Genomic DNA, 14003 nt, shown 5'->3' with positions numbered 1-14003 from the left:
CGTGGCATAGATCCGGTCAAGCACCAAGCTGAATTCTGCTATTTGCTGTTGTCCAGTTCTAGTGGCTCAAACCGTAGAATGGCCTTAGCTAACCGACATGATCTTGCTTAGCGTATAGCAGCATCTCTACCTATATCCAGCCGTACACGCGTATCTCGTTGGTGTCTTGGAAAGTGTTTCAATTGTGGTAAGTTGCACCGATACCAGGTTCGAACCCGGGCATAGACAGACAGACGTCGTTTCGCCTGTTTTATTGGGTCGCCTCTGTGATCGCTGTTATTGTTGTTGGGTAGCGTGCAGTTTCAAACGTTGCCAGGGGAAACTGTCGCGGACGTTGTTGTCAGTGCAACAACGACAATTAGTTATAGGCGCGTCTTTTTAAATGTCAAGCACGCGCGTGTGGTTCGGAGGGACTAGATTCGATGGCCGAATGCAACACCACATTCTAGCAAAAGTGTCGATGCATAAGAAACTGTTTACGTCGACCCAACCAATATTAACTGCGCTGTGCCTGTTCGGGTTAACCCAACTTCATAAGCCCAAAATTGGTTCGATATGACCAAGTGTATCTCTGGCGCCGACATCTGCGTTTGACTTATGCGTTGAGCTTTCAACAATAATGGCAGCCGACAGATCACAAGCTATGATGGCACTGGCAGTATTATGAAAACTTTTTTAGGTAGCCACTACAAGATATTGCTGATTAATAACTTCTTTAGTTAGTACGAGGATATAGCGATTGTGTGACTTGAAGATTATGGGATGGCCTCTGCAATGGTGACCCTATCAGGGCTGTTTGATTATAAATATATTGTTATAAAAAACAATTCAGTTACTGGTCGGAGGTGGGTTCCACGTTTGTAATTAGCGTATGTTTGAATATGTCCATGTTAAATATATGCATACCTACATAACCACACTACGATTTAACTAAGTTCACCAGGTGTGTAATTCTATTTCAGACTCGATATATTTTTTTTTTGGATATGATTCAAATAAAAACATGTAGCCGGTAGGACAATAATTTTTCGCAGTCCTCTAACGAGTAGAAACGTTTTCGACTGTTTCATTTGTAGAAAATAGTAGTGTTTTGTTATTACTACTGTGAATGCTAAACTACGGGCAGTCGGTCACCGTATTTCCGTGATTTTCTATACTATGGGTAGTAATTAATTTAGCAACAGTTCATTGTGTCTACCAGATACTAATGATGATACGGGTGGCGTAGTGACTGACGCGCGTATTCCTAAGTGTGTCACATATGCGCTTATAGTTGACTTCAGCGGTTATGATGACAGGTGATTATCTGCCATTTGAAGATCTATTCAAGCTAGGCCTTCTAGTGCCGGTATGCCGAAGAAATTATTCCAAGCATTTAATATGAAAGGAAAACAGCCGGAGGCTTTAGCCAAAGAAATCGGTTGAAAATTACTGCCGCTTATACCGGGGCGATCAACTATTTGTTTGATTATTTCTGTCCTATGATGTTGTAATGAAAACGCCCCTCGCAATAAAAAAATGGCATACAGCTTTAGTGGGCTCATACTACCTGTTCGCTTCTTGCGTCTGTTGTGGGGTCAATGATAGCTAATAAATCGAATATCAGTCAAATAAAAACACTAAATGGGAAAACATGACCAGTACTAAAAACCAGCAGTGGTCTGTACGTGAGAGCTAATAAAGTAGACTGATGCGCGCTTTCCACAACAACTTACACAAATGAATGGCAACGAGTTTAGCAATAGCGCCCCACCACAATAGGCGGTTAGTTACGATATGAGTGCTCTTTTCGGAAACACCGTGACTATTTTTATGGAAAATTTTTTGTTCGTATCATGCATAAGTCTTGGCGGCAGAACATTGCTATTTGCTCAACCCTGAAGGCCACCTATCTTTAGGCCATATTTAGTATTGGTTACGCAGACACAAAGAAAAAGCAGCTTCACGATATAAATTTCCTCAAAAGCCAAATGCTCAGCTACCTCTTTATCACACAATAAATGAAGGACGATTTGTCCTGTCATGCTACACCTGATCAATAGAGTTCAAACAGTCGCACTATAGATAAGGGCGTATCAGAAGGGTCGTTACGATAAGTAGATAAAAATAACACCAAATTACAATGGATCGAAGCTTCTATTCTGCAATGCGGAAAACATCATAGTTTTGGCTAAAACACATATGCGATTCGGGGTTCATATCTGGAACATTTACTGGTTTCTGTTGTAGGTAGATATTGCCTGCATAAAGTATCCAGTTTTGCGAAAATTTCCTAGAGAAACGGTTCATACTGTCAAGAATCGCTGCTAAAGGCCAATAATGCGACGAGCAAAAGAAATCTCTATGAAACATATACGTATCAACACATATGTCACGAAAAGGTATATACTTGTCAAGATAGCACCGGAATGCCCGTACATTGCTGAGATGTAATTTTTTTCAAGCATCGTTTTTGTAGGCACACGTCCGAAAGTAAACACCAGTAAAAATTATCCTAGGTGTCCGAGTTAAACCTCTGGGGTCGGGGGGGCACTGAGCAACTCGCGGCCAGGCAACACAACCGGCAGTACAGATTAAAAATTTAATCTCTGACTCAACTTTGTTCATGTCGAGAGAAGAAGATTAACAGTGATAATGACGAGAGTAAAGGACTGAATTGATAACGTGCGCTATTTGATATGCATTAACAGTCAAGCCCAGCACAGAAGATAAACAAAAAAACCGCAAGTATGACTTCTTTAGAATCGAGGCACATGTAAGATGCATGTGAATGGTCTTACGCGATTGCATTTTCTCTTACTTTATGGCTCAACCGAGGGAGGTTTTATTATATTTGATATGACATCTAATTAGTATGAGCTAATCTTACCTAAGGGTTTTCTTACGCAAAGGTATTCTCCTATCTAGCCTACTAATGATAATATTATCGTGATAGTGGAACAGATGGGTCAAGGGAAATCGAATGAAAAACAAGCAGAGCGTCGATTATTTATTTCTATCCGTACGAATGGCGAATATAAACGCTAAAAAAGGAAGCTAACGATTGTGCGTGCAGAGGTAGAAACATGAAGATTATCTTACGGAATATAAAACTAGACCAAACGAAGACATTCGAATTAAACATTTTAGCGTGCAGTTAGAAATCTTCCGTCACGGTGCAGCGTAAGAAGGCTACACGAAGATGCGTATATTTTGTGGTTATTTCCTTCGTTAATGTTTGGCCCTGGAATATAACAATTTTAGATTGTGTTGTCTTTATATGTGCGTGTTTTAGTTATTACTTTTTACGTAAGATATCGTATTTTACCCAGAACATTTTGTTGATGCCTTATCATAGGGCTTCTTTTTGAAATAATTTAAAATTAATTAAAAAAAGAAAACGAAATTTTCTTTAAAGATGTCCCTCTTCCTGACGATTATAGTACTTAAACTGTATAATTTTGATATGCGTATAATAGCTACTCCTACAGAAATAGTCCTGACATGGCATTTTTGTCGGGATAGTCTAAAAACTACAATCTATTTTTCGAACTTCTGTTTTTAAGGTCAATAAATAAATCAAAGTTCTCGGCATCTCTATTTTAGACTGGTACGAAGGTTTATATCACACCATGGGTCACCCTAAAGCGTTTTGGACAATAGGCCCAGCACGTGGCATCTTAATCGCACGTCAAGTGCCATTCATGCCTATGTAATTTCGTTGAGAAATATATTTAACAGAATATTTTTATAGTCACGAGTAACAGTTACAACTAGCTGTTCGATTATCTGTCCCATTTAACACTACAACACACGAGAAGCAACTAGAACTTAGCGGAGCGGACTATTAGTTGAATGGTATTTTCTCTTCTTCCCTTTTTTTGCAGTGATGGATGCCATGGGCAAGCCATCATCGGGTCTTGCCTCAGGAACGATCGCCGATCTTGGCAACTATGACCAGTGTCTTGCAGTGGAAGCTCCAGATGGTGACCAGGACATCGATTTTACTGGTAAGTCAGGTGGTCAGATTTTAACCCGTTGACCGCATGATGTTAAACTACGAAGGTGAGAGAAGTGACAAAAATTTCTGTTGTTATCCTGCAATGCTTAGAAAATAGATAGTCAATAGGGCACTAACTGAGGAATAGTACGAACTAAATCGTATTTTCGACAAGATAAGTTTTAGTTACGTTTTTTTCAATCGTAATAAAATGTTCGATAGAATTGGTTATGTGGTATCACTGAATAAATGAAGTTGCAATATTGACATCTTCACTTCTGGCTATATCAAAGGTTTTTGTACGATTTATCTTTCAAGTGAATGTTTTTTGAGTGATCCTTTCTTCTCTAGGCGTATATAAGGCTCTAGGTTTAGAGCCCCATTATAAGTTCCCTTAAGTGCCTTTAATTATATTCTTACTATTATTTGAACACCAAACTAACTATTTTTAACGTGTTTCATATAGACTTCATGTGGATGACTTAAAACTTTACGTGTTTAAAATCATGGTTAAAAATCTGGAGTTTTTGGTGTTGCCTCACTTTTATATTAGTTGACTCCTAATTGATTGTGTGCAATCGGAATTAACTTCATAAGATCATCGATTTAGCTTTGAAAACTTTTTTTTTTCTCATAAAACGGGTTGCATAACTTTATAAAATTACTTCACCACTTTTAAGTCGGGCACTTTCATCTCGGAAAGCAGATGGACGCTATGCGGCTATTTCAAGTTGTGTGTTTCAAGCCTTGATGCTGAATGTTAGACATAGAATTCAGGCAAGTATCCTCACCTCAAAAAATCTTCACATATTGAGAACTCGAACAGTATTACGAAGAAATTTTTAGGCGCTTAAGTTGGAAGCCAGTGAAGTGGCGAATCTTTTATTTTCATCCAGCTATACAAAATGATCTCCTGTGAAAAAAATCGTCAGCTAACATCGTGGTCGTAATTATTAACTTTGTAACCTAGTTTTCTTAATGAACGCAAATTTGACCAACCTTATGAGCCGGTAATGTAAATCAAATGATGAGGTAAATCTGTTTAAGTAAAAGGAAAATACCTCCACTTGAGTAGAGCTCAAATCTAACACATATTATCCATAAATTAAATAGATTTGACCGGCAAACTCCAGTCCTTTCCAGTAATTGACTCTAAACTGTATCTTCGATAAGCGGTCTTGGTGCCACTGCATATGATTGCCTCAAAGATACGACATAACTGGTCTAATGTGAGCAATCTGGAGATCATTAGGTTAGAATTGGTAATCCCGCTCCTGCCACATCACACATGCGTTATATAAATTTCTTTTAGGTCTTCGCATGGTCATTATTATTATTATGACGGATAAATATTACCACCTTTCACTAATAACAGGTGCACGACCGGCGGCTGACATTCAAACAGAGTTGGACAGTGGCTCCACCTGTCGCCTTGAGGCTATACCATACCGTATGCCACCTATCTACGATTACGTGACGCCCTATACATTTTTAAGTTTCTTGCTCGTTTTCACTAATTTTCGTCGAAAACACCTTAATTGCTTTCAATGCGCGTCATCATCTTCTCTTACTAAAGTCCAGTATTAAAAGTTAATTACATTTGACAAATCGATTTGACACGACTTAACCAAGCCTTCATTACTTCATTAAGCGTCTGCATTTGGCTAAGAAAAAGGGAACGACGAAAAGTAAAAATAGGACGATCACGGCCTCATCTGGCTTCCATTTTGCTGTCAGTAATTAAATGGGGCGACCTTAAGCTATGCATAAATTCATACAGCAGTGAACAAAATCTGCAGACCATAAGCAAAGGCGGACAGTACATTAAGCCTGCTGGGTACAGTTACGTGCATTAGAATTGATCTAGAAGTTGAGTGATCACTAACAAAGTGTCTTTATAGAATTTCGATTACATAAACATGGGGCGTATCTTCAAAGTGAGCGGTTAATATCCGTCATTGGACATGTTTAATGTACACTTTAACATACAAAAACTGCTGAACGTATCGCTTCGGTGAGGATACTTTGCATAGCATTTCCTGTGGTGGGCCTTCTTGTTTCCCGCACTGTTGCTTAGACTATAGATGGTTTACGACTGGTCACGTTCACTATCGTGCCATTCTAACAAAGACGTTCGAAGTAGGCGAACTATACGGAGCTGCGATTTTCGTCGAAGGACGTATCATTAATTATTCGTTATTCATATGAAGTAAGGGGCAAAATGAATAAAATAAAAAAAAAAAAACAAAAAACAAAAGAGGTGTGAATGAATGAAATGTTCTGTATAGACAACTTTGAACCGGCTCTACGTAATTGACTAAAATGTTTTCATTGTGTATTTAGCAGATTATTTTCGATATCTTGTCATTTTTTTTCGATCAGCGAAAATTCTGACTTGATAATATTATAACCAAGATGGTAGTACATATCCAGCAGTTGCTGCTATGTGGGCTTAGATGGTCTTATTAGGAAATCGTTGTAGACGCGTCGTGTGGCTCTCTAAATGTCAGAACACTTGAAATTAGCCCATGAACACGTAGTTCGGTTCGGTTCGGTAGCTCTTTTATTCGATAAGCAGCAGAGTTATTGCTCATTAGGAATAAGCTCTATTGAATTCAGTGTTTGAAGTACTTCCCGAACGTTAGATTTTCGCATTTAATTTAAAATATCTAAATAGATTTACGGTCTAGGCCGGAGTAGACAAATCTCGAACTATATGTTGAATTACATGTAATGAATATAGATTTAGTTGTAACTTTTTCGTCATCGATGGCGCATCCTTTTTCCGGTTGTTTTGCCCCTGTCTCTAAAACACTGTAAATTGCGGATCTGACATATAAGCGTTACGCATGTATAGTACGATACCTACAATGAAATACAGTGATAGGAAGTGATAATTTCAATTGCTCCTTTCTGCATCGTCTATTTGGGAAGGTTTGACGCGGACGAATGAAAAATGATTACCTACCCATTTACGGCAGATAGCCTGTAACACAGAACCACTTTGACAGTTTGGTCTGCTGTAGTTCGCTCTATTTTTCGCATGACGTGCAGCGCTCGCGTGCCCTTGGGACTCGGTCGTGCCGAGTAGATTTCGCGCGTCGCATCTTTGGTGACGTAGTCAGTAAATATCGAAGTGACTCAACGTCTGCACGCTATAAAAAAGTGATCATACGGAAAGTGTTTGTGCATATGTCCAGCCATGAAAATTGTGACCAAACAGCAGACATGAAAACATAGCGTTCTTGTCCGTCAAGTAAAAGCTAGCTCAAAGGCATCGTGTACAATATTTGAACATATATCATAATGCTTATGTGCGTGTGCTAATGTAATTTGTGGCGCTGCTTCTGTACGCGATAGGGACTTTGAAGCATTTCTGTGAGGCGTACCTAAGTGACCTTTAACACCGTCATAGATTACAATTTTTTTTGTTTTTGTTATTACTAATATGGCGATTAATGTCTCTAGCGTATATGATTGAAACTATTGCGAGCTGGACACAAGTTAATGTTTACGTTATCGTTCTTTGATTGTTTAGCATTTTACCGCATTTATGTCGTTCCTCTTGGACATACCCTATTATTCGGCATGTATATATATATATATATATATAAACAGTTACAAAAAGCGTAGGGAATTATGGTTTATGTTTAGTACGTTCACGACAAAGGGTGATTACGGTCATAAATTCACCGCTATTCCTAAGAGGGGGTAATATTTGAGCGTTATTGTAGTATGGCATGTCGCCATCAAGTCAATATTAAATAAGCTCGTATGATTGTAGGAACCTTAAATATTCAGCTTAAGTAATGCCCAGTACTATATGTAAAAAAAAAATCTCCACGGTCGCTTACACAGCAAGAATATCATATGGAACAAGATGTAATGTAGAGATCATAGTTTAAAATAACTATTCAGACCTCCTGCTGTGGTATTAATTTGTCTTCTCCGTAGAAAGGCAGTTTGCATCATATAAAAGCATCAAAGTTGTGCTAATATCTGATAGGTCGCACTACTTTTTGAATATCCAGGCTTAGTTAACTTTTATATTGTAGACGCCGTGATGTTTCTATGGGATAACAAAGGCGATAGATTGTATGAAAGTTACTCACTAGAGCTGTGACTTTACCCGTTCGCATTTTGAAGCAAGTTCAAAATATTGCCTCAAATAAAATGTAGGATTGCATATTCGATCCGTTCAAAACCTATCGTGTTATTGCTTGGTAAAATAGCTCGAAGAATAGCGATTTCTCACCCCTCGAGCGCCTAAAGAAGTCAAATGACAAACTGGGAGATAATTCATTATACTATATGGCACAGAAGAAGCACGAAATAAATCATGTCCGCGCCCTGTTTCGAGCTTGAGCCACCTTAGGCTTAGCACATAGTAAGCAAACACGTCACCATTGCATCATCACCAAGTCATATATATCAGCATCCGTGCCGAAGCCTGCATAAAACCTTTTATAAACACAGTTACTATGTACGTACTAACTATCCAAAGATAGAACCGGATCAGTGGAGCAATGGCAGCAAATAACCAAAAACGCTCGTTAATTGCTGAGAGGCGACCTCGAAACTAGATTACCGTATTAGAAAATTCTACAGCACATACCACAGTTCTAACTTACCCACTACTAAAATCGTTTCCTTAGATAGTTTTTAAAATAGAACTTATTTCACGCGTCCGCTATGGCATCAAGATCTATTAGTTCGTACGGAAGGGGTTTCATGCTGTATAGTGTAAAGACAGGTACACCTAATTAATCAAGAACTTTTCAGTAAGGCGCTCGTCTTAAAAGCCGCATGCGATCCGTTAGCGGCATACGCCTAGAGCTTTTGAACTGCCAGAACTTACGAAACATCATTTGTTGTTATGTTGTACTTGGAAACAGTCCGCTCGTGCAGTACTGAGCGATACAGATAATAGACATAGAATACAAGTGGGCCTACCCTATTTTTAAGCCTTAGCCCAGATTTAATGTAAGGGGAGCATACCGATGTTGTAAATAGGCAAACGTATTCGTAATCAAATATATATATATATATATATATATATATATATATATATGACTTCCTTCCTGTAGTTCAAGTTCACTGTATTGAAATTTAGTGAAGAAATTATCACACGGTATCTTTTACCAAAGCAAGTGGTGAATCCTTTACTCATATACTATCCATTGTCAATCGGTGAGACATGTTCAGCTCAAATACCATTTTAACGGCATGAAGCAAACTGCAAGATATGATATTTCGACATGTTGCGTTGATAAGTCTTATAATAGATGAGTTTCCTTATTGTCATGGCGGTAATGCGGGCGGCAGCCGTGTTTTGCCACCCAAAGTGAAAGATAGTCACCAAAGTGAGGCTGGCATGACTTCGATGGGTTTTTTTTAGCATCACGTAAACGCTACCAGCAATTCCTTGTTTGAAGCCATTGATCCGCTAACGGCACGGCAAGTTGGGCCACCGCACACTCTGGGCCAAGCTGATTACTATTGTGTACTTTGGGACTTTTAAGTGAAACTGTTTTTGGCTAGCGAAATTCACAAAGAGCTTGCATCGCTTCGCTGCCCCAAGGGGCTGCTGTGGCATAGATTACCCACGAACCTTTGAACAAATCCTGTGCACTCTTAGTTAGTTATGCTGTATAGCGGCCGCGACTGAGGTGCACACACGCTAGTGAACATGATTTAGTTATTCCGGCTTTCGGGTACCATAGATTGAATTTTCAGCAGCCCCACTTTCATTCCCCTTTGTCCCCACCATCGCAGTCAGCTTCGATGTAATGCCAGCCGGCTTCGATGATTGCGCCTACAAACAGCAGTAACGCCAACGATTATTTTAGTAGTTGTAGTAATAGTATGAGGACAACAATAGCGACAATCTAAAAATACTCTAACTAGAAGAAAAGGCTGCTACATCTACAAGAAGCTGCAGACAGCCACGGTCTACAAGGTAGCCTCAATAAAAGGTAATGGTTATGTAATGCTGAGCTTCGATAGCCAACAGTCCCGCTCATTTTCTAGCCGTCTTTCGGTTGAATAAGTGAATATAAATATATAATAGGGACGGCGAATTAGGTTAGCACTGCGTTTTCCCGTAATAAAAACTCAAATGGTAGCATTGCACAGTTAATTAAACTAGATTGGCTAAAATTGAATATAACAAGATGTAAAATAAAGATTCTGGTGCCTACGAAGGCGACGCTCGCGCGGGCTAGCGGACTAGAACAGCTGACGTGTACTGGTCTGCAACGTGTGGTGCCTGCCCACAGTGCGCCTTCAATTTTCTGACTAGGACAAAATGGCCTTCTGGAATTAACGGCCGACAGTAAAGTGTCTTTACTTCATAATAACAGAAACAGTAATCCGTTTCTGGGGGCAGACAATTTTGTCGTTTACTGGGTAATAGTTCTTGCTCTCATTAATCAAATTATTCTGAACATGAGTCGGGGTCACTCTGATCCTGGGTACTCTTGATTAGAGCAGTCTAAGTTGTTAAAAAGTGTAGGCGATATGGTAGTTAACGTGTGATTGGGTGGTACGCACCAAACAATGACAAATTTCGTGGGCCAAACTTACGCAAAAGATGCCACCTATCGCATACGTTGTCTTTAGTAGAGGATCACCTACTACGAATAATATATTATTGCAGCTTAACACTGGTTATTGGCGTTTATGTGGTTATATACTCTTTAGCCCCTACGTAAGTACGAGGTCACATGCCATTCGGTGATGATCGGCAGAAAAAAATGCTAATGTTATCCGGCCTGCGGTACATACAACCAACAAATGCGCTGTTCAGGGCGGCCCACGTGAAATATATACATTATTGGTCGAGTCAATTAAACGAAACATTTCAACGCAAAAATCGTGATTTAAAAGATTTAAATGACGTTGACTTTTGCAGGCAGATGCCTCGATCCTCATTGGAGAAGATAATCCGTATTCGATTCAATGTCATCGATTTCCAAGCACCTCATAATTGTTTTTACAACTTTTTTTCATAGTATATAGTAAACAAATCGATAGAGTTCCGCTATATATCGGAATAAATAACTTGTACTTAGGATTTTATTGACAGAGAGCAATGACTTAGGCTATCTTGTGTTCGCTTTAGCAAGCTGCCCATGCCCGTATAAGAACAACTATGTCCATAGTGGGATATGTCTATTCGATTTGTGTCTGATGCTCAATGCTGGTTTGTTTCGTCAGTGCCGAAACGTCTGTGGCCGAAACTTGTTTGCTTGTGTATAATATAATGTCTGAATATGGTTTTTCAAGCTATCGTTGTGGTCAATAGCTAAGCATGCTGGAAAATTAGCGCGATGGAAAACGTGCACGTACCTTATGTTGGGCTTATTGAGAGTACGAAACGTTGTTAGAAATACGCCTATAAAAGACGAATTATTTGTCTAGTCATTGAAATTTCTTTTACCGCTTGTACGGTGGTCAGAACGCGAGATGACGTACCTGTGTGATTTGTTTGATCACCAAAAACATGTTTCAGATTTCACACTTTGGTGCGGCTTGGACTGCATGTTTAACTTTTGCATGATTTCCTTTGGCATCGAATATTTTTACTCTGATATCGTTTTTTTAGCTTCTTGCAATAGGGGGACGTTGCAAAGGGCTAGGGCATTTGAAAGTGAACATTGCTGCATAAAACGAAAAAACACCCTTTAGGCTTTACGTACCTCTTTCATGGCCTGAGGCACAGAAAACCTAGGGAACCTTACAGAACTTCTGGAAGTTACCGGTCAGCCCTCGAGTATCAATCGTGAACCGGATAACGCGATGCATCTGAGTTCGCTTAATAGTTCGAGCATGGTCAATCTAATTTACCCCACAGCCGACACTCCAATACTGTTATATAGGAGGCGCACTTATATATAATAACGTTCACCTGTTCTCAGCCGTAGTCGACAGCATACTTATTAAGATGAGTGAAATCTTAATTGATTTCACTCATCATAATTCAAAAATGTGCTATATCTTAAGGATCGTTCATGGCTCAGGTGATTAGATCACCTGAACGTCTGTCTACATTTAAACCTTAGTGAAAGCGTCAAGGCAGAAACGCCAAACGGCTATGGACTCGACTAGAACGTGATTTTTTTTCACATTTAAAAATCACCCGCTATAATATGGCGAGAAATATACCTTAGATGCAAACAAGCTCGTTTGGTCTGCACACGTACGAGTAGTTAAGTACAGACAGATTGCGCAGACCTTACCGGCGAGCAAAGTAATGATTGCGGCTATATGTAAAATCATGGGGCCGCTTGTATCATAGTAGCCAATCGACCCTGGTGGTTCACCACTCATTTCAGTTCGAGTAATATTCCGTGCAACGCAAATGCCCACGCGTTCGGTCAGGGTTAGATCGTATGTTGGTGATAGTTGATTTGAAGCTATTGATTTCAGTTTATCCGTTACTTCAAAGACGTAATCACAGCAGAGCGCGTCGTTCATGCATTTGTTAAACTGACATAGCAAAGTGTCAAAAAAAATGTATATAATTCTTAAAAATGCACATAATTGCACAGATTATCGGTTTAGAACGGGCTAAGGATCCACTGGCCGAATTGGAATCGAACATCTACCCACGATATATTTCTTCTCCTTTATTGCAATAAAAGGCACGCTGGTCGCTGAGCGTAAATCTCATCCTCATCGCAGTTCAGTGTTATTTACAGTGGCTTTAACAATAAAGAAAACACTCCTAATGGAAGCTTAAATTTGCCTCAGAAATTGACGGATCTTATCGCGGCACTCAAATGACTGAGCCATCGCTCAGAGAACTTAGCATAACGTTCATGACGGTCTCGTACTCGAGACACAATGACACCCCTTACCAGCTAACTATTGTTTGGGTTTGCGATTTATAGAAGGCATTTTGGCCGAATCGGAGTAACACCTCGCATTTTCCCGATCGAAGCATCTCAGGCAAAATCACAACGATGTTGACGGGCAGTCATTGGTGTAGCGTCAGATTTATGCTGTCGTTGTTGGAAATTGGTCCTTGTTCTATCCTTTACCTAATGCCTACCGCCCGTAGCTCTCGCTGTCCCTACTGCATGGTGACCCGGAGTGTACTATCCTGAAACATTCGGTCTTCCAGACGGAGGATAAGCAGCGCCCCCTAAACTCTAAAATTTTCTAAGGATGTTATTCATGACAAACTAAAGAACGACGGCAGTCACAGAGGCAGTGAACATTGCAGAATCTTGTATTGACGTGAGGCCAATATACATATAAATGCATATAGTCGTTTCGCTTCATGGCCATCTACAAGTCCACGACCACAGTGACGCCGTAGCAATGATCCTAATGAATAAGGAGATTCGTGAACAGCTTTTAGAATATGGCCACCGCTTGTTTATTTACCTGGATTCTAATAAATGCCGAACGTGTTGGCCGAACGATCACAGCAGCCGGACTAAAACGACAGACACGCCGCCTCTGTAGTCGGCGACTATAAAAGGCTAGGCCATTTGTCAACAACAAAAAGGACAAATATCCTGGAAAACAACGCCTGGTTATGTTGTTTTTATTAGTCGTTTCGTTCGCGGTCAGCAAATGCTAGTGAAGCTTCTGCACCTTCTGGCCGCTGCTCGTAGATGAACATGATTGGCCATTCGGAGCTAGGCAAGGTGGTGGGTAATAAATGGGAGCTCCGGTGGGCGTCATTAATTAAGGCTTAATTGTTACTGAGAGGCGGTAGGTGGAAGGCAAGCAAAAAGGATGGGCCATGGACGGCAAATGTTGTTAGCGTACCAGGAGGTGTTAAGTGTTGTTTTGAAGATCTTTCGCATATTCTAGTATGTGATTCTCGAATTCTAATCTAACAAACGGTTTCGCTTGTCATTTTACGAGGCAGTACCACTAGCAGAACTATACTAGAGCATCAATAGAATTTCTTTGACTAAAGGAAGTATTGTACCATATTAAGTCCAGTGGCTTGGCACGTTCCTTTTCCAACATTCTTTAAACCCCCTAGAATATGCACGAGTCAATC

The 14003-nt window shown here is 39.9% G+C and overlaps 1 protein-coding gene across 1 annotated transcript in view; it reads left to right on the top strand.

Moving 5' to 3' along the window:
* The first annotated feature begins 2981 nt into the window (after positions 1-2981).
* The window catches only part of LOC111273726 (nose resistant to fluoxetine protein 6), a 30154-nt gene continuing 19132 nt past the window's right edge, over positions 2982-14003 (top strand). Inside the window, exon 1 of the mRNA XM_022855625.2 lies at positions 2982-3989. Coding sequence (XP_022711360.2) covers positions 3869-3989 — 121 coding nt within the window. The 5' untranslated portion in view covers positions 2982-3868. The remainder of the gene's footprint in view (positions 3990-14003) is intronic.

The sequence above is a fragment of the Varroa jacobsoni genome, unplaced genomic scaffold (assembly GCF_002532875.2).
Source record: "Varroa jacobsoni isolate VJ856 unplaced genomic scaffold, vjacob_1.0 scaffold_221, whole genome shotgun sequence".
Taxonomy (NCBI): domain Eukaryota; kingdom Metazoa; phylum Arthropoda; class Arachnida; order Mesostigmata; family Varroidae; genus Varroa; species Varroa jacobsoni.
This window is presented reverse-complemented; position numbering and strand designations above follow the sequence as displayed.